Genomic DNA, 24,940 nt, shown 5'->3' on the forward strand with positions numbered 1-24,940 from the left:
AACTGCGGACCGGGCAGCGCTGCCACTGAGCTCCTCTGGGAGGCTCAGGCACGCCCGGGCCGTGACCTGCCTGAACACGGCAGCGTGATATCACAGGTCACGCACGCCGCATTGCCTGCCTGGCCTGCCCGCCCCAACAGAGTCTCAGCCAGTCCTTCCCTCCCGCTCACGGCCAGCCACCCCTTCTCTCCCTCCCGCCTGCAGCCAGCCAGTACTCCCACCTTCGCCCGCGGTTAGCCACCCAGCCAGACCTTCTCTTCCTCCCGCCTGCGGCCAGTGAGTGCTACCCTCCCGCCCGCGGCCAGCCCTTCTCTTCCTCCCGCCCGCGGCCATCCAACCCTGATCTCCCTCCTGCCTGCGGCCAACCAGTACTACCCGCCCGCGACCAGCCAGTACATCTCTCCCTCCAGCGGCCAGCCAGCCCTTTCCTCCTAGCCACCCTTGACCAGCCAGTACATCTCTCCCTCCAGCGGCCAGCCAGCCCTTTCCTCATAGCTGCCCGCGACCAGCCAGCCAGTGCTGACAGCTCTGCACCGTGGGAATCTGCAGCTGATGACAGACAGGTAAGTCTAAAAAAATTTTAATTTATTTTTGATGTGGTAGCTAGTATGATTTGAATTTGTGGGGAGCAATGTGTTTTTTTTGTTTTTTTTTTTGTTTCTGTGGGGGCCTATGTTATTTTTCTTTCTGTGGGGGCCTATATTATTTTTTTTCTGTGGGGGGCTATGTTATTTTTTTCTGTGGGCGGTCTGTGTTATTTTTTTTCTGTGCGGGTCTGTTATTTTTTTTCTGTGGGGGGTCTATGTTATTATTTTTCTATGGGGCCAATGTTATGTTTTTTTATGTGGGGGCCAATGTATGTGTGTGTTATTTCTTTGGGGCCATTGTATATGTGTTTTATTCCTGTGAGGCCAATGGGTGTGTTTTTTTTATGTGAGAGCCAATGTGTATGTTTTTGCATGGGTCGCGCACGCCGCATCGCCGGATGGTGTGCCTTGGCTATTTTAAAATCTTGCCTAATGTGCCTCGAGTTGAAAAAGGTTGAAAATCACTGAAGTCGTTAATTGACAAGAAAGCTGTTTCACCACACCCACGTGACCGGCGACCAAAGGGGGAGGGGCAAGGATCCTAACGGGGTAGCCAAAAGTGTTCGCTCGCCATAAAAATATATTCCCCCTCTATGCCCTCGTGGATGGTAACACTGGAACAATCCGGTACTTCTGCAGCGGTCACGTGGTTGCGAAGTCAGAGAGGTCCCTTCTCCAACTAGGATCTAGCAGCAACCGTTGGGAGGTATGCTAGAACAGTGGTTCTCAAACTCGGTCCTCAGGACTCCACACAGCTCACGTTTTCCAGGTCACCCAGCAGGTGCACAGGTGTATTCGTTACTCGCTGGCACATTTTAAAAGATCCACAGGTGCATCTAATTATTTAACTTGCGATTATGTGAGGAGACCTGCAAAACATGCACTGTTTGGGGTCCTGAGGACCGAGTTTGAGAACCTGTGTGCTAGAATAAACAAATGGAGCATTGTCCCTTCATGTAATTAGAAATTATTGTTACATATATAATGATGTATACATAATAACCCAGCAGCACACTCTGCCCATGATGCCAAGAAGAACTAGGCAAAAAAACCAGCGGTCGGTGTATTTTTGTTCTAAGTAAACATTACACAACGGAGATGGAATCACGTGATCGCCGGTAGCTCCTAGCCCGGGCTGCTCTCTCGCGAGACGCTGGTTGCTAGGCAACCCCACGCCAGCCTGTGTAATGTAACCCGAAGCCTATACAATGGCGGATAGCCGGAGACCTGCGGCTGTGATCAGCAAGGTAACCGGAAAATGCGGCCATGGGCTAAAGCGTGGGTGGTTTTATTGGCAGCGTGACTACATTGTACTGACAGAGTGCAAAGTTGTCCATTACGGTGCCCGGTGCAACAGGCAGCCGATCGTGTTCCTCAAATGTTCAGGCGTAACAAGATTGCGAGTGATAACGACGGGTTACCGAAACACTTGTCAGTTTTACTAAAATAGCCTTTCATAAATCAAAGTTTCCGGTTGAACGTGTGTATATATATATATATATATATATATATATATATATTGTTTTTATTTATTTTTTTTAGGCAAAGAAAAGTAAGGGTGCTGGACCTTCCGTCCCTGGACCTATTAAAAAGACCAACCAGGATAATCTCTTAGAAAAAGAAGAGGAATACAAGTATGATTTAAGCAGAGCCTTCTTTTCTGCTCCCTTTGGGGTCTATTCAGCATTGGTTTTTTTTACGTACAAATATGTAACTATGATTTCAGTTTTTTTTCTGTGAATCCCCTATTCAGCAATGGGTTAATGGAGAAGATAGCACAATTATCTTCTCCATTAATTCCCTGCTCGCAGAATACCGCACTGTAGGGATCAGCCATTGATCTCTACAGTGCTTTAACGCTTTTTTGCTATTCAGCATAGCAAAAAGTGTTAAATCACTCGATAAATATTTACTTTATTCAGAATGGCGTTATATGAAGAAAATACTTAAATAACCCGAAAACAGAGGGAAATTTTCCCATAAGCCCCTGCAGCATTTTGTAAGCCCGCCCAGTCTTCGTGACTGCTTTCCGGTGATTGCCGACAGGTAAGTCAAATTAGAGCCTGTTAAACTTCCCGAAATTGATTGATATGTGAATCCAGGTTTTATACATGTATATTTATGTGCTATTATATTTCACATTTATATATAAATGTTAAATATAAAAGCACATAAATATACATGTATACAGGCTAGTATAAAGCCTGCATACACATGTCAATCAATTTGGACAGGCTAGAGCTGTACTTACCCTGTCGGCGGTCACCGCAAGCAGGGATGGAGACTGTTCCCAAGCGCATGACTGAGCATGCGCAGAGGAACAAACAGGATTGTTTTGGGAATCCTGATAACAATGCCTTCTGTGTCATCGCAGGGACAGTGTGTTACCACAACCACTGTCTCTGCAAAAAATATTTCTGAATCGCATCCATATTATATCATAATTGATAAAAACTTGTGACGATGTTGCCCGATAATATTCTGGGCAACATCGTCACTTTTGCTGAATAGACCCTTTTGTCCACCTGTGTATCCTTGTATCATGTCTTTTGCATGTTCTCTACTTGTTTGTTACGTGGCTTTTATATGGTTTTATGATCAATTTCTTGCCATTTTCCATGTATGCTATTTCAGTGTCCTGTGTTAGCTTGTTTGTCCTTCAGATCTTCCCCACTGTACAGCTTTGTATCATTTTGTAGAACAATATAAATAAACAATGATGATAATAGTAGTAACTTTAGATGTCATTATTTAGTCGTACATTAGAATACCCTTGTGCTTTTTCTTTGATTTTGGGTATTCTGCAACCAGGGGCGCCGAGAGGGGGGGGAACTGCTGGTACAGATTACCCGGGCCCGTGCTTCCTGAGAGGCCCGGCGGGGGCCCGGGTACTGAGCAGCAGCCACAGCAGTCTCCTATGTCACACTGATCGTGCCCCCTCTGGCTTTGAGCCGGGCTGAGGGGGCTCAGAGCGCTCCCCCCCCCCTCAGCGCGCAAAACTTTTTCTTTTCAGGAAGGGGGCGTGGTCATGCCGCCGCGATTAGGCCACGCCCCCTGTTACCTGGGCCCGCCACGGCTCTTGGCGGGCCTGTCTGCAACTAGGTTAAATATATTTTACTATCTCCTGAATACAACAGCTGTGTTACATGTACATACTAGATAAGATATTTATCACAAATTCTTGCATACGACACCTGTTACCATTCATACACTTGCAGAATTCCCATAGTTCTGACACACTTTCTATTAACTTCTGCCCCCTGCTGATTCTTCCTTTCAGGAGATTACTACCATGAACGCCTAACAACCCTGGTCTGGAAGGTGCGACCCGGGATGATAGTCCCGGGTCCGCGACCCTGCTCACTAGCAGGATTTTTCCCGGGACTTACAACCCGGCTCCAGTGTGAAAGGTGCAACCCGGGTCTTGATGACCTGTGTCACGCCTAAAACAAATTGATTGGCTGGGGACAGTGGTGCTTGGAGATGAGATCACCAAGCACCCACTGAATGCCGGAAGACCCGGGTTACTGCAAGACTTGGGTCTGGTGTTTAGTGTGACAACCTGGGTTGCCCCCCTAAGTGTGGAAGGGTTAGCTAGGCCGGAGGGAATTTATATTTGAAAGTGATATAATTAGAATTGTACTCATCTCACTAGGAATTGCCATTTGTAAATATTACTTAGCTAGCAAATTCATTCAAGCGTGTTTTATGTGCTTGATTTTTTTTTTTTCTGCAGCTTGTAGACTATTAACTGACTTCATTTACTGTACACTGTGTATGTTTTGTGTAGTCTTTTTAAGTTGCAATTAAAGCTTTTTTATTTTGTATAGTGTGAAGATATTTAGTTAATTATAGTCTGTTTTGTGAGGATAATGGCATCCAACCCTGAAATTCAGTTTTGGTGGCATATCATAACTTAAACAATATTACCTACCAGGCATCTGGCATTTACTTCATCTGACTGTCGTCATCTGACTCAGCTCGCACCCACCAGTGTTCCGCTCACTGCTTACGCTGGCAGTGTTGGCAGACCTGTGTGAAATAAGACTGGAATAGCCTGAAGACAGGGAGTGTGGCAGACCTTTCTAGACTTAACCAGTTTTTTTTCTAGGCAGACAGTGTGGTGTGAACCAACAACATGCTGCCAGTTGGGCACTAAGCATTGGTGGGTATCAAGAGTGTCAGGAATAGGGAAGCCAATCCCACCCGATTTTTGCAATCCCATGATTCAGGATTAAAAAACAATCTATTTCCTGGGTTTAATTGTACAAAGTTACACCAAGCCCCCTTCCTGCTTTCCTTCTCCCTCATCCTATGTTCGGTCCTTTCCCAGGCTCAGCTGCAGTAGAAAAGCTGAGTCCTGTGATGCGGCTGCTCTCAGTCACTGATTGGCTGGGAGTGATAATATCACCGCTCAGTCTGCTCCCAGCCTAGCAGTAACTGATAGCAACTGCATCATGGGACTCCTAGTCTATGGGCAGTTGGGAGAGCTTGGGATGACCGGATATTGCAACTGGAACCGGGAAGGTAAGTATTATCCCACTGCCCCCGGCCCAATCCACAATGTGTTTTAAATCCCGTAATACACAGGATTTAATTATTACAATCCTGGGTATTTTTGGGACTCAAAAATGTCTGGGATCCTGATATTCAGGGATTGGCTTCCCTAGTCAGGAACCCTAAGGATCTCATGGGAATCGGTATGTAATGCCGGCGGCTGATTAGCTGCCAGATGAAATGCCGAAGCCCAAATGTTGTACATCCCGACTGGGCCTTCTCTGCCCCACCCAACCCTAACCCCCATTCCCGCACCCTAAACCTAACCCTGGGGGGGGGTTCCTATCCTAACTCTAACCTCCCCTCGGTGGTACCTAACCCTAACCGACTCTTTCCCTAGCCTAACCCTCCCCTTATCTTCGTACAGCATGGCGACTGTCATGATCTCGGCGTCTGGCTAAAGATAGGCGGCGGGATTTAGATGCCTATCTTTAATCCCAAAATCGGGCTTTCCGTGTCGGGATTCTGGCGGTCGGCATTCCTGGACGCCGGTAAGTTAACTACATCCCGATCTCATGAATGCTGTACCTCCGAGCAAGTAGTTATAATATTCCACCCGAAACGAATTTGTCAATTTTGGGTAAAATGATCCTATAAATTTTATCCTTCAAGTGGTTTGTCTTTCTAACATTCCTTTATACGTTACAAAAAAAAGGGAGAAAAATCCTGGCGCCTATCTAACCATGCACTTGTGGACAAAACCTTTAAGTTTGCTGCAGCTATCTGTTGTTTGTAGGGAATTGCCAACCCTTCTTATAAAAAAAATATAAAATAGTAGGAATAACAGACAGCGCTGCAATCAGTAGGATTCTCCACACAATACTTTCATTAAAAAATACATATTTACTAATACATTATCAATATAAAAATGATAAAAAGAAAATTGGCCAATATCAAAAAAAGAAAACCACAATAAGGAACGTGTCTTATGAAATTTTAAGCGGATATATACAATATTCCACTTGTTCCAATTAATAAAATATAATATAAAATATACTAGACAAAAAACACCATCAATATGGTACCATCAATTTGATGGCTATATGCACCACACATGTAAAAAAATCATACATTTCGTTTCAAAGCAAACATAAATTACAAATAGTCAGCCTTGGCTGATTATACTTTTATGTAGAGCTGTAATCCACTTATTCAATGGGAAAATGTCCTTTCCATTAGATTTCAAATAGCAGGAAAAGATAAAAATATATTTATTTCCCTTCTGTAGGTGACCAGCCGTTTATTTGTAGTAATTTTGAAGAATATTGAGAACAGCTGTAATTTCCACTTCCTCAAAGGGTCAGTTTAGTGGATGATATCTTAATCCTTTTTGTGATTTAGAAATAAACATATAATCCATCACTTGAATGGTTAACATACCACAGTGCAACTCTCCAAAATTCAGTTACTCAAATGGTCAGCATATTTGAATATAGACATACAGTCCAGCAATTAGAAGGATGACACACTCTGGTGTAAATCTCAAAGTTCAATCTTCTCAGTGATTTTTATAACACATATCCGCGTTGTGATACTCACTGAGAGCTTTGGCAGAGCGGTTTGCACTAATCCTTCTCAGCCTCAATGTGCTTGGAGACTGAAAATGTCCTTGCTGCATGTAACATGAACCGTGGAGCATATAAGTTCGTAGGTAAGGTGTAACGCGTTTCTCCGCCTCTCTTGGAGTCTCAGCGGCTTCCTCAGACAGAATACTCCCCATATTTTGAGTGGGGCTTTTAAACCTCCTTAATCGCTTTGCAAATTGCAGGATTCAATCCTGCTGTGTTGTTTCCCCTCAATCGCGGATCACATTGCCGCTATTTCCGGTTTGTGCGTTCCAGCTGACGTCATATGCGTTCCAGCGGCCATTTTGAGTCACTCATTATTTTGATCATGCGTTCCAGAAGGTTTCCTTTGCATTCCAGTGGCCATTAGCACTCCATATCTTATGGGATTTAATACATTCTTTTCCTCTCATCGATTTAGCTGATTTATTGCATACATTTTAACAGCCATTCATATTTCTTATATATAGACATTTCTTGTTTTTTTAAAAGGCCATTTCCTTTATGTTTTGACAACCTTTTACAGCCTTTTATAATATATATAAATCGGTCAAAATGCCTATTGATGCCGCTATGGTGTCACATAACATACATATATCCATCCATCCAAGACTGAGCTGATCATCTTTCCACCCTCTTCCACTACCTCACTTCCCACAATTTCACTATCTATTGATGGCACAACTATCTCCTCTAGCCCCAAAGTGCGCTGCCTTGGAGTTATCCTAGACTCCTCCCTCTCATTTAAACCGCACATTCAGCACCTCTCGCAGTCCTGCCGTCTCCACCTAAAAAATATCTTCAGGATTAGACCCTTCCTCACCCAGGATGCCACTAAAACCCTCATCCATTCGCAGGTCATCTCCAGATTGGACTACTGCAACCTTCTCCTAGCTGGCCTCCCAGTCTCTCACCTCTCTCCACTACAATCAGTTCTCATTGCTGCTGCTCGGCTCATCTTCCTTTCCAGACGTTCTACATCTGCTTCTCCTCTCCTTCAAGCCCTACACTGGCTCCCCTCCCCTTCAGATGCCAATTCAAGGTTCTTACATTCGCCTACAAAGCCCTCACCAAATCCTCCCCCAAATACATTTCTGACCTTCTCTCCCCTCACACTCCTGCCCGTCCACTTCGCTCATCTAATGCATGCCGCCTCTCTTGCCAACTGATTATTTCCTCCCACTCCCGCACCCAAGATTTTGCCCGTGCTGCTCCCTACCTTTGGAATGCTCTTCCTCTCCCTATCAGATTCTCCACCTCTCTACAAATCTTCAAACGGGCTCTCAAGACCCACTACTTCATCAAGGCCTTCCAGCTCTCATCCTAACCCACCTCATGCTATTTCCTCACTATCTTTCCCTTCTGTGTCACGCCTGTCTGTCTGCCCTCCCCTTTAAAATGTAAGCTCTCATGAGCAGGGACCTCTTCCCTCATGTGCTTCTCTTTTACATTTTCTTCAACTCTTTTCTCCCCATTAGGGCACCTAACACGTGACTGCCAACTCCCTGCTGCTTATTGTGAGTGTCTAACTGCTATTGCAGCAATGTATATAAATTGTGTCGTTGTCCTGCACTGTAATGTACTGTAAGTTACTTATTTCTTGTTCACTTGTTAGTTCCATGTACTATGTAAGGCGCTGCAGGACACTTGTGGCGCCATATAAATAAAGGATAATAATAATCACAATATAACTATACAATACATGCATATTCTCACTAAACATTACTAATTAATAATAAAAAAATAAATATAAATTTGTATAATATAGACCACTCAGGAAGCCAATCCTTCTATCTTATCGATACATTTCTAAACAATGGTTTTATCTATCTCAAACTAATAATTATATTGTAAAGACTTATCCAGTGTAAAAAATGATACTAGTAATAATCATAACATATTCCTATTATCAGCCCCCTAAACATTATTCAATTCAATTGAGTCATTAAGACCTCCTGGACATAGTGTTTTTAAACTGTAAATCCAGAAGGCCCCTCTTCTAAAGAGCCTATTGCATCTATCCCCCCCTCTTTTCGTGATATTAACCTGTTCTATCGCTTTTATCCTAATATTGGCCACATTTCCCTTCTTGCAATCAGTCATGTGTCTATACAGGAAATTCGTTTTAGAGTTCATAAGCACATTCCTCTTGTGTTCCATGAATCTCACATGTAATGGTCTGGTGGTGCAACCCACATACTGACAGCCGCACACACAGTCCATCACATATATTTCCTTTATACGTGTTATAATTCCCGGTTTAGGATTGTGATGCAAGGAATTGCACAGCAATGCTATTTTTGGCATTATGAATGATCTGCAATGCCCAGACACCTATTGAACAAGCCACACTTACACCTGTGCTTGCCACTTTCTGAATATTACCAAAACTCTTAGCCATTCTCTCATTATTTCCCATCTTTATTACTGCATCATCCTATTTTGGCTTCCTGTCGTCTGTCTATCTCTGCTACAAACCTTTGTAAATGTCATCTTGCAGCTTCATATCTGCCTATACCAACCAGGATCTGATTCAAATTACACGTCCTGCCCAAATCTTCCTCCTTCTGAATCTGACCACATCACAAAATGCCCTCTAAGGTTTGCCTGTGAGTTGCCTTCTCTCTTGATTACCATCTCTCACTAGTGCCTTCAGGATTTCTGCAGTGGTACGCTCCATTTATGGAGCTCTCTACTCCAGCTGATCAGGCTAGTTTCCTCCAACCACCAGTCTTTTATGGGCTCTCTCAAAGCCTTTTTACTATAACCTGTACTACTCCTCCTGAGGAATGTAGTCATTAGGCCGACATTTACAATGTCAAACAGTTATGAAGTCAATATGCATCGTGTTGACATTTTTAGAATGTCGACAGTAGGGTTAGGCTGCGGGGGGAGATGAGATTGAGGGGTGGGGGGTGTTAGGGTTTTGCACTAGATGGAGGGTTAGCGGTAGGCATTATGGTCAAGGAATACTTATCCGAATGCTGCAGGATCAGAGGTCTCACACAAAAGTGATGATCACATGACTGCCAGGACCCAGAAGCCACGCTGTATCCGCTGTGGCTGTCAAGAGCAGGTAAGCCACTGCTGGGCCACCAGGGATTATATGTCAGCACTCTACCATGTCAAAATTATGAATGACCCTCCCCCTTCTTGTACTTCCAGCTAACCTCCACTCCCAGGGCCACTAGCTCCTTTTTATCTTGAAATCCCGCCCTTCCCTCTCTCCGTAATCTCATATGTTAGGTCAATTTCTACCTTCTATCTCCCATCCACACCTTTTTGACAACCTTGTGTTCCGTTTATATTTATGTATTAACCTTTATTAATAAATTGTTGGTATATTACAGAGCACTGTAGATGTACGGAATCCTAACCCAATTGCATTACCTTCAAATAAACAATTATAACTACTTGTTGCTAATGATATATTTTTTTATTTAGGCGATTAAATGCTGAATTGGAAGCAAAAACAGCTGAGCTTGTACGCAAGGCTGAAGAAGTGATGGTGAGTAAGCTAGACAGGTGTTTTCATAGATCTTTCTTCTGGAAGATAGTGGAGTGGACATAAAAACCTTTTGGATCGCTAGATAATAGCTCTCTTCTTGTGTATGTAGCCGACTGTTTTGTATCCATGAAACATTACCATGTACTTAGATTACAGGGATGTGTTAGACTTTTGCAACAGTTGTATTGTTTATTTGTATTTCAATATTTTTATGTATTTCGTTTAACACTTCCTGGATTCCTATGGAGATTTATTTTACTGTGGTATATGTTCATGTACAGGGGTGTAGCGTGGGCACTGGGCAGAGCACGTGGAACTCATGCTCCAGGCACCAGGACTGTTAGGGAGCACCGTCTGTGGCATCATTTTTGTTATGACCGCTGGGGCAAAGAACTAGACATAGTAGTGACTCCCTGTTGATGTGTCGTGACTGCTTTTGTCATGATAAACACACTGCATGGAGTCTGCTGCTTGTCCAAGTCCTGTGTGGAAAGCAGCACTTCAGGAAATAAGATAAGTAACAGTGAAATGAGGGGGGCATGTTGGTGTGCTGCGGGGGTATTAGTGTGCTTGGTGGGCGGTCATATTGATGTGCTAGGTAGGGGGGCAGTGAGGGGGCATGCCGGTGTGCTAGGGGCATATTGGTATGCAGGATGGACATATTGATGTGCTGTGAGAGAATGTTAGTGTGCAGGGGAATTGGGTGGAGTAAGGTGGCAGTGAGTGATAGTGGGTGAGAGGTATATCTATGGGTGAGGTATACTGCCAATGAGTGGCGGTGAGCCAGGAAAATTACAGTGGGTAAAGAATGGGTTCATTTTGTGATATATATATCAATTATTTGTTACAAATGCTTAGTAAAATTAAACCCATAGTAGTATATACAGAGCAATAGCTATGGTGGTGTGATATGTGACACTAACAAGGGTGACTACTAAAAAGGAAGGAGGGGGCGTGAAATTCACTTGCTCCTGGTGCCCTGGCTCCACGCTACACCTCTGTTTATGTAGTACTTATTAATAGATACAATGAGTGCTAGATCATCGCAAATGATTTTTCGCTTGCTATAGTTATTTAAGGTGTTGGTGACACTTGGGTATATGTGTATCGGGCTGCTTCTCATAGGAGCACAACTGTTGGTTATTTTTTTATTTATCTTAACTAACAAGATAGATGGCTTCAGACAAGGGGCCAGGGATGGGTTAACTCACTGTGGGATCTATGTACTAAGCAGTGATAAGTGCCAGCCAATCAGCTTCCAACTGTCATCTCATCTCACAGGTGTTTGAAAAATTACAGTTGGGAGCTGATTGGCTGGCACTTATCACAGACATCACTTTTCACTCTGTCACTTATCACTGCTTAGTACATAGACCCCTGTATCTTGACAGACAAGTGTAGGTGAGTCAGAGGGAAGGGAAGGCAGTTGAGCACTCAATGAGACTGTACCCAGCTAGGGGCGAGCACCGAGACTAGTCGCTGAAAGCGACTAGGAGACAATGGATTAAGAGCAGTGGAAGCAAGGATAGTGATAGGGATGAACATGAAGAAGGAGGGCCCTGCCTGTAAGAGCTTACATGCAAACAAGCTTTTCATTATAGCTGTATCTCACTACTGTTGGCTTACCCATTTATCTCTTCCTACTAGACTGGACTAGGGAAAGGGTCCAGCCATGGAAAGAGAGCACCAACCCTGTCAGTAGGAGGCAATAAATGTTTAACATTGGAGGGAGGGAGGGAGGGGGGGGGGGGAATTTTAATAAAGAAAAACAAAATAGGCCTTTAACATGTTTATTTTAAAATTTTGAATATTCACATTAAGTTACTAGTTCAAAGTGAAAACTGCTTCCTGTAGCATTGATACCATGCTGCTGCTAGACATGCCTGCTGATAGTATTAACTTTAAGCAACAGTGATCACTGCTGTTACAGACACAGCTGAGTCCTGATAGACATGGTGCCAGTTAATTAAAAGCCTGGCCATAGTGTTACTGCATGTACCTTTTGGCACTGAAAACTTCACAAGTGATATACTGGCTTTACTTCTCAACTTCAAAAGGTCATACATCTATAAAATGAAAAACTGTCAATAATCACAATCCCTTTACTATGTTACTGGTGTCCATTTCCATAGTCCTCCCTGCAGCTCCCCATTCAAGTAGTGTAACAGTGCATGTCTTATCCTGAAATGTAGCTGCTATATCACAGCAATGTGAATTTACTTATTTATTTTTAAAGATAATCAATTTCAAATTTTGCTTGAAAATGTCATTTCTACTTCAGGGTCCATAGGGTATCCACAGGATACCTTTGGGTATAGGTGATGACGTCAGTCTTCAGGCACCACAGAGTTAAAGTTTTCAGCCTCCCAGGATGCATCTGGGTCCCTCTCCTATACCCCGCCCCCGGGCCAAGGCATCTCAGTTTCGTCGGTGCCTGGCCGGAGTCGGAGGCACTGTGCAGAGGGGGGCTGTGAAGAGCCCCTGAAGTTTCTTTTAAAGGTAGCGCTGGCTGCACATCTGGGAGTACAGCATGGACAGTCAGTACTGACGTCCATGCCGTCTCCCCTACACCCCGCCGGTACCAGAATGCCGGTACTGATCCGGGGATGCTGGTAGACATCTGGGGTCACGGCTAGCGGTGCCCCCAGATGTCTTGGACCATGGCCGGATCCCAGGGGATAGCAGGTAAGCAGCGGGGTCCCGCGGTGGGTCCCCGCTGGTCACATGGTCCTGAGTCCCCAGGCAGGGGGCTCCCTGGGGACTGGCTGCAGCGTGGAGCCAGGCGACCAACCTGCGCTTCCACTACCCCCTGGGACAGCGGGCCGCTGCTGAGCGGCATGCACTGCGGCGTCCCAGGGGTTAAATGCATGCCAGGGGAGCGCGCTTTCCCTGTCTCACAGCCGGCGCCTCCCCGGCTGCACACAGCCTCTCTGCTCTGTCTGATTGGCCATAGTGTGTCAGCGCTCCTCCCCCAGGCCGGCCTCCTTCATCCTCTGCTCCTCGGTGGCCATCTTTGAAGCATGGTGAACGCTGCTGGAAGCCTGTGAGCGGTGGCATTGCGGTCTGGGTCCCCCAGCATACCTCTCCTCTGTTTGTCACAGGTCAGTGTATGCAACGCTGAGTCCTACCAGCCTGAGGGTCTGAGTAGTTGAGAACCAGCGCTAATAGTGCAGGGATTTGTTTCTTCTGCATTGTATGTGACTAATCTGCTAGCCTGCTGTTTGTACTTTCACTTTCTACTGTCAGCTTTATTACTGTCCCTGATCTTGCTCTGCTCAAAGCCCTTGCGGTGCGCGGTGTGCAGGGTGTTATTCACACTATACCAATATGTATAGGTGTGAGTGTCACATACTTACCATCATGTCTGAGACTGACTTTCCTCTCCAGCTCATGTGTACTAAATGTAAGGTACCAATAGCGGAGGGGGAGGGTAACGCGGAGGGGTTATGTCCCCAGTGCCTGGCACTGTCACGGCCGATTATGGTCACGGTCCCGGTACAGGAACCTCCCTGGGCTTGTTTCGCTAAGGCGCTTACAACCCTTGTGGGCCAGCTAGCTCCGCCACCTGCGTTTACCCAGACGGGTTTGTCCCAGCAGTCAGTGGTGTCGTCACCCATGCGGGAGTTCCCGAGACAATTGATGGTACCCCACAGTCTCCCTGGCCCTTCCCAGGTTTCTCCGGAGCCTGCGTGGGTTAATACGCTAACTACATCGGTTCAGCATTTGTCCGATGTGTTACAGGGGGAGTCTGTGTTGCGGCCTCATAACGGCTGGTGGCGTCTTTATCTGCTCCTTATGGGGATGACGATGAGACGTCAGATGATGGGGAGATTCTGGATCTATCTGACCAAGAACCTCTCCGTACCAAAGAGCCGGACGCTAAGTCCAAGGTGTATATCCCTGGTCTTATTCGAGCGGTCCGCTCGGCTTTAGTTATTGAGGATATTGATCCTTCGGTGGCCACATTCATATATGCCTTCTTAAGAATATTAAGGGTGAGGCTACGGTGTTCCCTCTTTCTGATCAATTAGTGGATCATTTAGAGGAGGCGTGGAAAAATCCAGGTAAACGGTTTCAGCCCCAGAAGCGCTTAGCCGTGGCGTATCCGTTTGCGGTCAATTATTTTTCTAAGCGGGAATCCCCTACGCAAGTGGATTCACATGTCACACGCCTAGTCAAAAGTGCCACGTTGCCTATGCCTTCGATGTCATCCTTGAAGGATGTCACTGACCGCAAGGTGGAGATCTGCCTCAAATCCGTTTATTCCCTTGCAGGGAAGCATCCAGACCGGCTCTGGCCGTGTGTTGGGTAGCCAGAGCTATGGAGTGCTGGGCGGATAATTTGGAGGCGTCTTTGGACTCTGACTGTTCTGCTGAACAGACCGAGTTGGTGGGCAATATCCGAGACTCGGCCACTAACATTATTGAAGCGGCCTTAGATATTTGTATGCTCACCTCTAGGATCTCCTCTGCAGCCGTGGCTGCTCGTCGCACCTTATGGTTGCGTTCTTGGAAAGCGGACGCGGATTCCAAAAAGGGATTAGAAGGTCTGGACAGGTACTATTTGGTCCAGATCTAGACAAAATTGTAGTTACGTTGGCAGCAGCAAAATCTGCATGTCTTCCGTCTGCTACGATTCCTTTTAGTGCTGTTGGGTCGTCCTTTCGGCCTCACAGGGCCCAAGGTAGGCCTAAAGTACAGTCCTTTCCACGGCAGGCTGGGACCAAGAAATTGTCCAAGCTCAAGAAACAGGTCTGGAGTACCAGACGTCCGGCTCCTAGGTCAGATAACAAACCTGCGGCCTGACGGTCCAGGCCTCCTTTTGGGGGACCCCAAAGTGGGGGGCGCCTGCTTCAGTTCGCCCAGTGCTGGTGGAGGACTACGACAGACACTTGCGTTCAGGAGGTGGTCTCTCACGGGTATGCCCTCTCCTTTCAGGACAGGCCTTCCGCTAGACCGGAGCAAAGCCTCGGAACTGCGGAAGGTTTTGCACATTATGCTCCAGGCCGGAGTTTCAGTGCATATTCCAATTTCGCAGAGGGGCCTGGGTCTCTATTCCATTCTATTTTTTGGTGCAGAAACCCAATGGGTCTTACCGTTCAATAACTGGAACCTGGGGACTACATGGTGTCATTGGACATCCAGGACGCTTACCTGCATGTCCCTATTCTTTTGCGCCATCAGCAGTTCCTCAGATTGGCAATCTGCAATGAACATTTCCAGTTACGGGCACTGCCTTTTGGCCTGGTGACTGCTCCACGGGTATTCACCAAGGTCATGGCGGCTCTCCTGCGGACGCAGGGAGTCCGACTGTTGTCTTATCTGGACGACCTCCTGTTGATAGCGGGGTCTCCAGAGCTTCTTTTACACCATCTGGATCTGACGATTGCGGTACTGCAACGTCACGGCTGGTTGGCAAACTGGCAGAGGTCCACTCTCACCCCGTCTCAGAGGATCCTGCACCTCGGGGCCTTATTGGACTTCAGGAAGCAGTGGATCGGAGGAAAAGATCCTTGCTTTGTAGTTGAGGGTGCGCAGTTGTCTGCAGTGTCGTCGAGTGTCGATACACTCGGCAATGAGGTTATTGGGCTCAATGGTGTCGGTATTCGACATGGTGGAGTACGCCCAATTTCACTCCAAACCTCTGCTGCTATTGATCCGGTCCAGATGGAATGGATTGCCTCAGTGTCTCAAGTCCCAGACGATGGGGCTCACTCCGGACGTTCGCACCTCAACAAGGGTCGTCCGTTCTGGGTGGCGAACTGGGTCCTGTTAACAACGGACGCCAGTCTCCGGGGCTGGGGAGCTGTCACGGGTCCACACTTGTTTCAGGGCAGGTGGACTCGAGCGGTAGCGGAGCTTCCAATAAACATTTTGGAGCTCCATGCGGTGTCAAGAGCTCTCCTGCTGGCACAGCCGGTTCTCCAGGGTCACCCTGCGCAGGTCCCGTCGGACAACGCCACCACGGTGGCCTATTTAAACCAGCAAGGAGGTACCCAAAGTCAGGCAGCACGCGCAGAAGTGTTTCGTATTCTGGTCTGGGCGGAGCGCAATCTCCCAGCATTATCAGCAGTGTTCATCCCGGGAGTCCTCAACTGGGAAGCGGATTTTCTCAGCAGGCAGGACGCACATCCGGGAGAGTGGTCTTTACACCAGGACGTCTTTCGGAGTCTGGTGGACAAGTGGGGTCTTCCAGAGATAGACCTCATGGCGTCCCGGCACAACAACAAGTTGCCGGTGTACGGGTCTCGAACAAGAGACGAAATGGCGTCTCTGGTGTATGCCCTGTCCGTCCAGTAGATGTTCCAGTTTGCCTACCTTTTCCCTCCATTTTACCTTCTTCCGCAGGTAATACAGAAATTCAAATCAAGAAGGAGGTACGCTACTGTTGATAGCTCCCGAGTGGCCCAGATGGCACTGGTTCTCCGACCTCCAGAGTCTGTCAGTAGACGTTCCTCTGAGGTTACCATTACGACCGAATCTGCTGTCACAGGGTCCTTGTCTTCACCCAGACCTGACTCGGTGTGGCTGTTGAAACGGTCATGCTAAGGTCCAGAGGGTTTTTCTGGCTCCGTGGTGCAAACCATACTAAGAGCTCGTAAACCTTTCTCGGCAAGAATCTACCATCGTGTGTGGCATACTTTCTTCCGGTGGTGTAGACCTAGAGGGTATTCCCTTAGGGAGTTCCGCCTGTCTAGGGTGTTGGCTTTCCTACAGGCTGGACTGGATCATGGGCTTTGCCTGGCTTCTCTGAAAGTGCAGGTGTCTGCCCTGTCAGTCTGGTTTCATCGTAGGATTGCTGTGCTCTCTGATGTGCACACCTTTATGTGAGGTGTTCTTCGCATTCAGCCACCTTTTGTTCCACTGGTGGCGCCTTGGAATTGGGCTGTGGTCCTGAGAGTTCTCCAGGGGCCGCCGTTTGAACCACTGGACTCAGTGGACTTTAAATGGCTTACAGCTAAAACCATATTCCTTCTGGCCATTGCCTCGGCCAGAAGGGTTTCGGATTTAGGGGTTCTCTCTTGTAGACCCCATTTTCTGATTTTTCATAGGAATAGGGCGGTGCTTCGCACTCGTCTGGGATTCCTTCCTGAAGTGGTATCCGGTTTTCACATCAATGAAGAAATTGTTGTGCCGGCTTTCAATTCACCTGGACTTTCAGTGGGTGACGCCACTTGGGATGTTGTGCGGGCATTGAGAATTTATGTTGACCGCACTTCTTCTTTTAGGAAGTCGGACGCCTTGTTTGTCCTGTATGGCTTCCGTGAAAAGGGTTGGCCTGCTTCAAAGTAGACTTTGGCAGGCTGGATTCGTATGGCAATTTCAGAAGCTTATCTTCATGAAGGTCTTCCAGTTCCCTCCTTGGTGAGGGCTCATTCCACTAGGTCTGTGGGTCCTTCATGGACAGCTAGATGTGGTGCCTCTGCAGTTCAGATCTGGAAGGCTGCTACGTAGTCTTCTGTCCATACCTTTGAGAGGTATTACGCTTTTGACACCTTTGCCTCTCAGGATGCTTCCTTTGGGCGGCGGATTCTCCTCTCAGCACAGGAGCGTCCCCACCCTTGAAGGATACTGCTTTGGGACATCCCCAAGGTATCCTGTGGATACCCTATGGACCCTGAAGTAGAAAATATGAGATATGGTAAGAACTTACCCTTGTTATCTCTATTTCTACGAAGTCCATAGGGTTCCACAGGACTCCCGCCCTGTCGCACCTGTACTGCAGATGGGCTTTATTCTGGTCACCGGTTTTTCCATGTCCCTATGGTGAGAATGTGATTCTTGTGAGTGTCCAGATTTTTTCTTCTCTCTCTTTCTTCTCCTCCTCCGGCCTATGGCTTGTGACGTAACTGAGATGCCTTGGCACCGGGGACGGGGTATAGGAGAGGGACCCAGATGCATCCTGGGAGGCTGAAAACTTTAACTCTGTGGCGCCTGAAGACTGACGTCATCACCTATACCCAAAGGTATCCTGTGGAACCCTATGGACTTCGTAGAAATAGAGATAACAAGGGTAAGTTCTTACCATATCTTATATTTTTTTTGTAGGAAAGTAGATCACTTGTGACTGGTTGAGCATTTGTGCTGATTAAGCATTGAGACAAATTAGATTTTAACGCCTCTTTACATTATAACAGAAAGATCAGCAACAACTGCTATCACGACCAGCGCTGACACAGGTTAAACTGTTTGATGACGATGAGGAGGAAAGTTTGAGGTAAAATATTTTTTATATATATATAATTCCAAGATATGAAACCCAATTGGCAGTGCTAAGATCATACTAAAGGATCATCACTGTATGACATTAAAACTAGGCATTACATAGGAGGCTCGGAATCTGTATAACTTACCGCCGGACCTAAGCCCGGCGTATAAAATACCGACGCCGGAAGGCTGACACGTGAAGACCCCGACTGAGGTGAGTAAGACCCCTAACCCTCCCCTTTCTCCCCCCCCCTAACCCTAACCTCCCCCAGGGGTGCATAAACCTAAACCTAACTCTCCTGGGGGGGTGGCTAAACCTAACCTCCCCCTGGTGGTGCCTAACGCTAACCCCCCTTCTCCTAGCCTAACCCTCCCGGGAGGGGGGGGGGGGGTTCCCGGCCCTAAGTCCCCCCCAGGAGTCCCTAAACCTATCCCTCCCAATATCGATGCTCGTATGGCCTGCTCAAGTGGTATTTAAAAGTAAAAAAAACAAATATACTTTTTAACACCTCCTTTCTTTTTTTTCTAGAAAGCTGCTCTCCCCAGAAGTGCCAACTTTAACCCTCCTACATGCCAAGGTAATTCAATTGTGGACAAGGTAACTTTTCCAAATTTAAATCTGGCCTTTTTCTTAGTAGAATTGTCCAGAAGTAAGCCATGTCATCATTGAAATGTTCATATGAATATAAATAACTTTGCCTTTGCAAGCTATGCCAACTTGTTGATGGTGCCACTGAGAGGACATAATGCCTTCACTTAGCTAATTTAAGTCTCTGTAAACTGGAAGTGGAGGACACGGCGACAGGAAAAAGACAGGTCTTGACAGCTCTACTTCCCCCTTAGATGACAGTTGGCTGATTTAACTTTGTTGAGCTTTTTTCACTATTAATAAGAGCTTAAAAAAAAAACCAAACCTTTAGTAAATAGTGTACTAAAATGATTAATTTTGCTTTACTATGCACGTTTTTATAGCAGTTGTCAGAAACCTGTCTAATTTAAAATAGTTTATTCCAAATCATTTTGTAGATCTTTAAAGAAATCCGTCATAAAGACATAGGCCCTGATTCAGAGCAGGACGCTCTGACAAAGCGCTCACTCTGAATCAGGGCCGGTCTTTTTTTTTTTTTTTTTTTTATAAACGGCCTCCTGGCCGCTCGCATCGCTGTGGGAGACCACCCACAGCTATAGCGAGCGGCCAGGAAGATGGTCGCTATGGTCAACACTATCGCGACCATCGGGCTTGCGACGAGACCCTTGTGGTAGGGTCTCGTTTCCGCAAGCCTGGGAGAGATTTCGGCTCTGCTCTAACAGAGCCGAAATCTCTCCCACTGACATCACTCGTGATGTCAGTGGGGCCGGCCCCAAATTGGGCCGTTCACATGGGAACGCCTCCGTTTGGGCAGCCACTCCCCTGGCCCGCCCACCAAAGGGGGCGTGTTGTCACTCAACATCGACAGCACGCCCCCTTTGGTACGAGACCCGGAGCGACGGCTTGCCCATCGCTATCTGGGTCTCGCGCACGACGGAGCCGGCTCTGTCGTGCGCATGCGCTCTGGACCACCATCGACCCGGTTGCGAGCGCTCAGCGCTGGCGACTTGTCTGAATCAGGCCCATAGTTCATATATCTCATGAGTTTAAATGTATTGCTCAGGTAACTTTAAGTAAAAGGTTAATATTCGTTTACTGCAAACTCAAATTTAACTTAACCCAGAGCTCCCCTGCACAGCTAGCAATCTGAGGTTGTCAGCAGAATAGCAGCAATTTAGGGAACCATATGTAATCCCGGCGGCTGAATAGCCGCTGGATCAAATACTGACCGTGGAAGACCAACCGATCAAAATCCCGACTGGGGCTGGTAAGCACCCTAACCCTCACCTCTCCCTACCCTAACCTTAAGCCTCCCTTAGTGGTGCCTAACCCTAACCTCCCCCCGTTGGTGCCAGAAGCGTGACATCTAATAAAATGAATGAATTAGGTAGATCCCTGAAATGTAAATGTGAAAACTCATTGCTTTTGTATCTGATGATGGAAATAAAAGTAGATCCCCAAAATGTTATGTGAGAATCCATCACTAGTGGTTGAATAAAGGGATCAGTCCACGTCCACAGTATCACTGTGTCTCCTGGCATTTCTGTTACCCCAATCCAACTGCACAGCACTTCTCATAGAGACCCAACTGAATAAAAACATAAACGATCTGTAAGTAGGGACTGCTGCCTAAAACATCTCCTTTAATTTTACAGAATGATGCTAATACAGGTACAAAACCCTCAGCTCGGAACCGGTCGCTTTCTGCAACGAATGGAAAAAAACAAATTCCTAGGTAGTAATGAAAACAAATCTTGACATAATTGTAGTATTGAAATCATTTTGATTGTGTGTGTGTGTATAAAGAAAAATTTTTATATTTATATATATATATATATATATATATATATATATATATAAAATTTTTTCTTTAAATTTCTTGTTAATCACCTTTGTCTGGTCTTGTAACATGTCTCAAGTGTTTGGAGGGCATTATCCTTTTTTGTTATTATTTCAAGGCCCCGGCCGAGAACCGCAGACACACGAGCTGCCACTGACGTCGCAATCCCAACAGATATTGCAGATTTCTCACTTGCAAAAGCCATTAGTAAGATTGAATGCAAACTGGAGGAGGGGGAGCTGCCAGAAAACACTGAGGATGATGTCATTCCTGGGCTAAGCAATGAAATTGGTGCAGGTATTTTGCTTTCGTTACTAACAAATGTAACAATACATGTATTAAATATATTTTATAGATTTGCTATTATTAGCCTTATATAAAATGTCATTGAAAGTTCCCTGGTAACTGTTCAGCAGAAAAAGCCATGGTACGTACTGGGCAATAGTTTGAACGTCATGGGGTAAATTTACTAAAGGTCGATTTGCAGGTCGATTTGAGGAGTGATTTAGCTCGTTTTTTCACTGCATTTACTATTTGAGTCGGTTTTGAACAGTGATTTGCTGTTCGATTTGGCATGTTCATGTACAAATCGAACGGCAAATCCCCGACACCATAGAAGTGCTTCATGCTTTCACTTTCAGCATGAGCAGTTTGTTCTTACACAGATACATGCGCATACATCAGTGAGATGCCTGTATGTATCTGACTGGAAAAAGTGACTAAAGAGTTAAAATTAAACAAAAAAAAAAAATGTGAGGTCCACCCCAATACAGAACCAGCCCGGACTGTTCAAATTCAGGTCCCTGGGGAGTTGGAGACCCCTCCAATAAAGGGGGTCTCCCTCTCCAGGGCACCCCTAGCCTAAGCTGATAGTCCGGGGCTATCACCGCCACCCCTGGGTCTATCCCCACATTCCCCCTTTAGAAAGGGTCCAGGGCTGGTTCTGTGAATTACAGGGAGACCCTACGCAAATTTTTCCCTGTAAATCCAGAACCAGTCCTGCTTCCCATAGCCCAGTGCTGGTTGTACTGAGTACAGGGAGACCCTACGTAATTTTTTCCCTGTACTTAGTCAACCAGACCTGGGTTTGAGCAGTCCGGGGCTGGTTGTATTTTGGGGGAGGACCTCACGTCAATTTGTTTTTAACTTTTAACTGTTTAATAATTTTTTACAGTCAGATACATGCAGGCATCTCGCTGATGTCTGCATGTATCTGTGTCAATCCGACCTGCTCATGCTCAAATTGAAAGCATGAAGCAGGTCTATTCATTTGGTGATTTGAAGTCCGATTTTGAGGTCGATTTCAAATCGAATGATAGTAAATAAGGGTTTTGTGTGTTGGGCTATGTAAAAGTACCAATGTTTTTCCGATGGTCAATTTGACTAAAAATTCTATTTGAAATTTGATTTTACATTCGATTTGGTCTTTAATAAATACCCAAAAGCAAAATCGAATACAAAGCGAATGAAAATCGCACCTCAAATCACTCAAAATGCCAAATCGACCTTTAGTAAATTTACCCCTTGCTACTCCTGATTCTCTATTACACCAGCCCTTAACTTACATCCAGGGACACGAAACTGAGATACATCTACACTGTGGGCCTGATTCAGGTTGGTTCCCAAGGCTGCGTTCGCACACAGCCAGCCGATGTTTGCAATCTGCGCATGCGTGTAAGATGCAGTGCGCGTGCTGTAAGTGGCCACCGTGATCAGGAAGCGATCGCAGTATGCGCACAGTCTTCACACAGTGATTGACCGGAATTTTACCGATTGGGGGTGGTGAAGGGGGGGTGGTCAGAGAAACGCAGGCGTGCCAGGGCGTATAAACACCGTTGCAGGGGCGTGCATAATTAAGCCCCTGTGATAGCATACGCTGGCAGAAGTCTAGATGGCGACAGGAAGTTTAGCAGTTTGTGCGGTATAGTCAGGTCAACCACAACTATGCGGATGGTACCGATGTTTTCGCTGACTTGCGGATACATGTCATGGGAAGTGGGCAGGCTTTATACAGTGATGGCCGTCTTGGTATAGTGGTATAGTGCTGCAGTTTCCGTGCGATTGCATTCATTGGCATATTTTTGCAGCGAGTGGGGTGCGTGCGAACCAACCTGGATCAGGCCCTGTAGAAAGTCCTAAGCACAATTTACTTCATTTTATATTTCTGAATTTCTCAATAAGAAACTTTTGGCCTAGGGGTGCCGTGAAAAAAATTTTGCTGTAGGGTGCCGTAATTCAAAAAAGTTTGGGAACCACTGATCTAATGAGTAACTGGTGGTTAACATTACTACCTCACAGCACTGAGGTATTGAGTTCAATTCCTAATCATGGTGCATTTGTGTGGAGTTTGCATGTCCTCCCCATGTTTGCATGGGTGCTCTGGTCCTCCCACACTCCAAAAACATATTGATAAGTTGAATAGCATCTGATGTGTGTATGTATGTACATGTGATAGGGAATATAGATTGTAAGCTCCACTGGGGCAGGGACTGATGTGAATGACTTATTCTCTAAAGCACGGTGGAATATGTGCGCGCTATATAAATAACGCTTCATAATAAATAATAACTAAAGTGACAAAACAAGAATAACACCACTGATTAACAAGGAAATCAGCTGATTGTTATGACAACATTGCAGCAAATCGTATATATGTGATTATAAATTGTCAGAATGTGTAATGCATTTGCTTCTTGCCTCATGTAAAGGATGTCTGTCACCTCCACTATGTCTGTATTCCCTTGGTAGTTGCGCTGCAGTGTCAGCATTGGGTATGAGCCAGTGCAGCTTGTGTGAGATGAGACCATGAGCCTCAGACCCTGAGCTGATGGTGCTGACAAATGATGCATATAATGCCCTGCTTTTGTGCTGTATCTGTCATCATGAAAAGCTTTAGTCTGTATAGTCTGTAGTAACGCGAAATAACTTTATGCCAAAAAGTAATCTCAGGTTATAGGACTGTGTCATGATTAATTCTAGCATCTAAGGATTGTCCTATTCCACTGTTGAAAGCCCTTTTTTGCTGCCCTATATATTTAAGTATCGGAATAGGTATGAATGACCGCCGGACGAGAGCCCGGCGGTCAAAATCCTGACGCCGGCAGGCCGAACAGCGCAGATCCCGACAGAGGTAAGTAAAGTACCTAACCCTCACCTCTCTTTCACCCCCCCCTCCTGCCTAACCCTCCTTTAGGGGTTCCTATCCCTATCTTCCCCAACTCTCCCCCCCCCCCCAGGGGTGCCTAATCCCCCCTCCCCGCACCCTAAACCTGACCTTTCCGGGAGGGGGGGTGCCTAACCCTAACCTCCCCCTGGGGGTGACTAACCCCTCCCTTCCTCCCTTCCTCTAGCCTAACCCTCCCTGGGGGGGTGCCTATCTCTAGGTCCCCCCTGAGGGTCCCTATACCTATCCCCAAAATCCCTGGCTACGTGGATACTTACCCCCAGCGTTGGACGATCGACCCGGCGTCGGGATTAACATAGGCGTCAGTATTTCGATGCCAATGTTAGATCCCTTCCTGGGATTACACTGTCTGGATTGGCCGCTGCCGGTCACATGACTGCTTCCCGTAAGTATCATAGTACTGCCTTTATAGTCAGAGAAGGGAACATTAGTAGCCCATTTAGACTTATTGCCTGTATAAAGGCTGAAGCACTCCTCAGGGTGATGGAGGAGCTCACAAGGTATATATTAGAAAATTAATGGGGTAGCCAAATTGAGAGATGTAAAATGTCTGAAGCTAAAACCTATTTGGTTCTTTACCGTGTCTGCTTTCCAAATTTTGTTGTTGAGTGAAATAGGAGCAATTTAGTTACTGAATTCAAGTTAATTGCACAAATTTGAAGTAACAAAGCATGGGTGCCATTATTTGTTTGCCTTAAAACTTGAAGTGACTTAACCGATCAAGTCTGTTTGTTGATCCACTTGTCTGCGTAGAGCAGTGGTCTCCAACGTTAATTGAGGGGCGAGCTGCTTCAGAAAAATGAAACCTGGAGAGCTACTAAAATTGTAGAAAAAAAAATCTGGCTAATAACTGAACAAGTTTAGGTAATTTAATGGAAAATAAAAATGTTTCATAGAAAATAA

At 46.0% G+C, this 24,940-nt stretch overlaps 1 protein-coding gene across 2 annotated transcripts in view; it reads left to right on the forward strand.

Annotated features, from left to right (window-relative positions):
- The first annotated feature begins 1,730 nt into the window (after nucleotides 1-1,730).
- The window catches only part of TEX9 (testis expressed 9), a 60,908-nt gene continuing 37,698 nt past the window's right edge, over nucleotides 1,731-24,940 (forward strand). For both annotated transcript variants that reach the window (XM_088443084.1, XM_088443093.1), the window contains exons 1-7: nucleotides 1,731-1,834; nucleotides 2,130-2,221; nucleotides 10,154-10,217; nucleotides 18,355-18,434; nucleotides 18,954-19,002; nucleotides 20,669-20,748; nucleotides 20,972-21,150. In XM_088443084.1, the coding sequence (XP_088299210.1) occupies nucleotides 1,796-1,834; nucleotides 2,130-2,221; nucleotides 10,154-10,217; nucleotides 18,355-18,434; nucleotides 18,954-19,002; nucleotides 20,669-20,748; nucleotides 20,972-21,150 (583 nt within the window). In that variant the 5' untranslated portion in view covers nucleotides 1,731-1,795. The remainder of the gene's footprint in view (nucleotides 1,835-2,129; nucleotides 2,222-10,153; nucleotides 10,218-18,354; nucleotides 18,435-18,953; nucleotides 19,003-20,668; nucleotides 20,749-20,971; nucleotides 21,151-24,940) is intronic.

The sequence above is a fragment of the Taudactylus pleione genome, unplaced genomic scaffold (genome assembly GCF_031769625.1).
Source record: "Taudactylus pleione unplaced genomic scaffold, aTauple2 ptg000019l, whole genome shotgun sequence".
Lineage (NCBI taxonomy): Eukaryota > Metazoa > Chordata > Amphibia > Anura > Myobatrachidae > Taudactylus > Taudactylus pleione.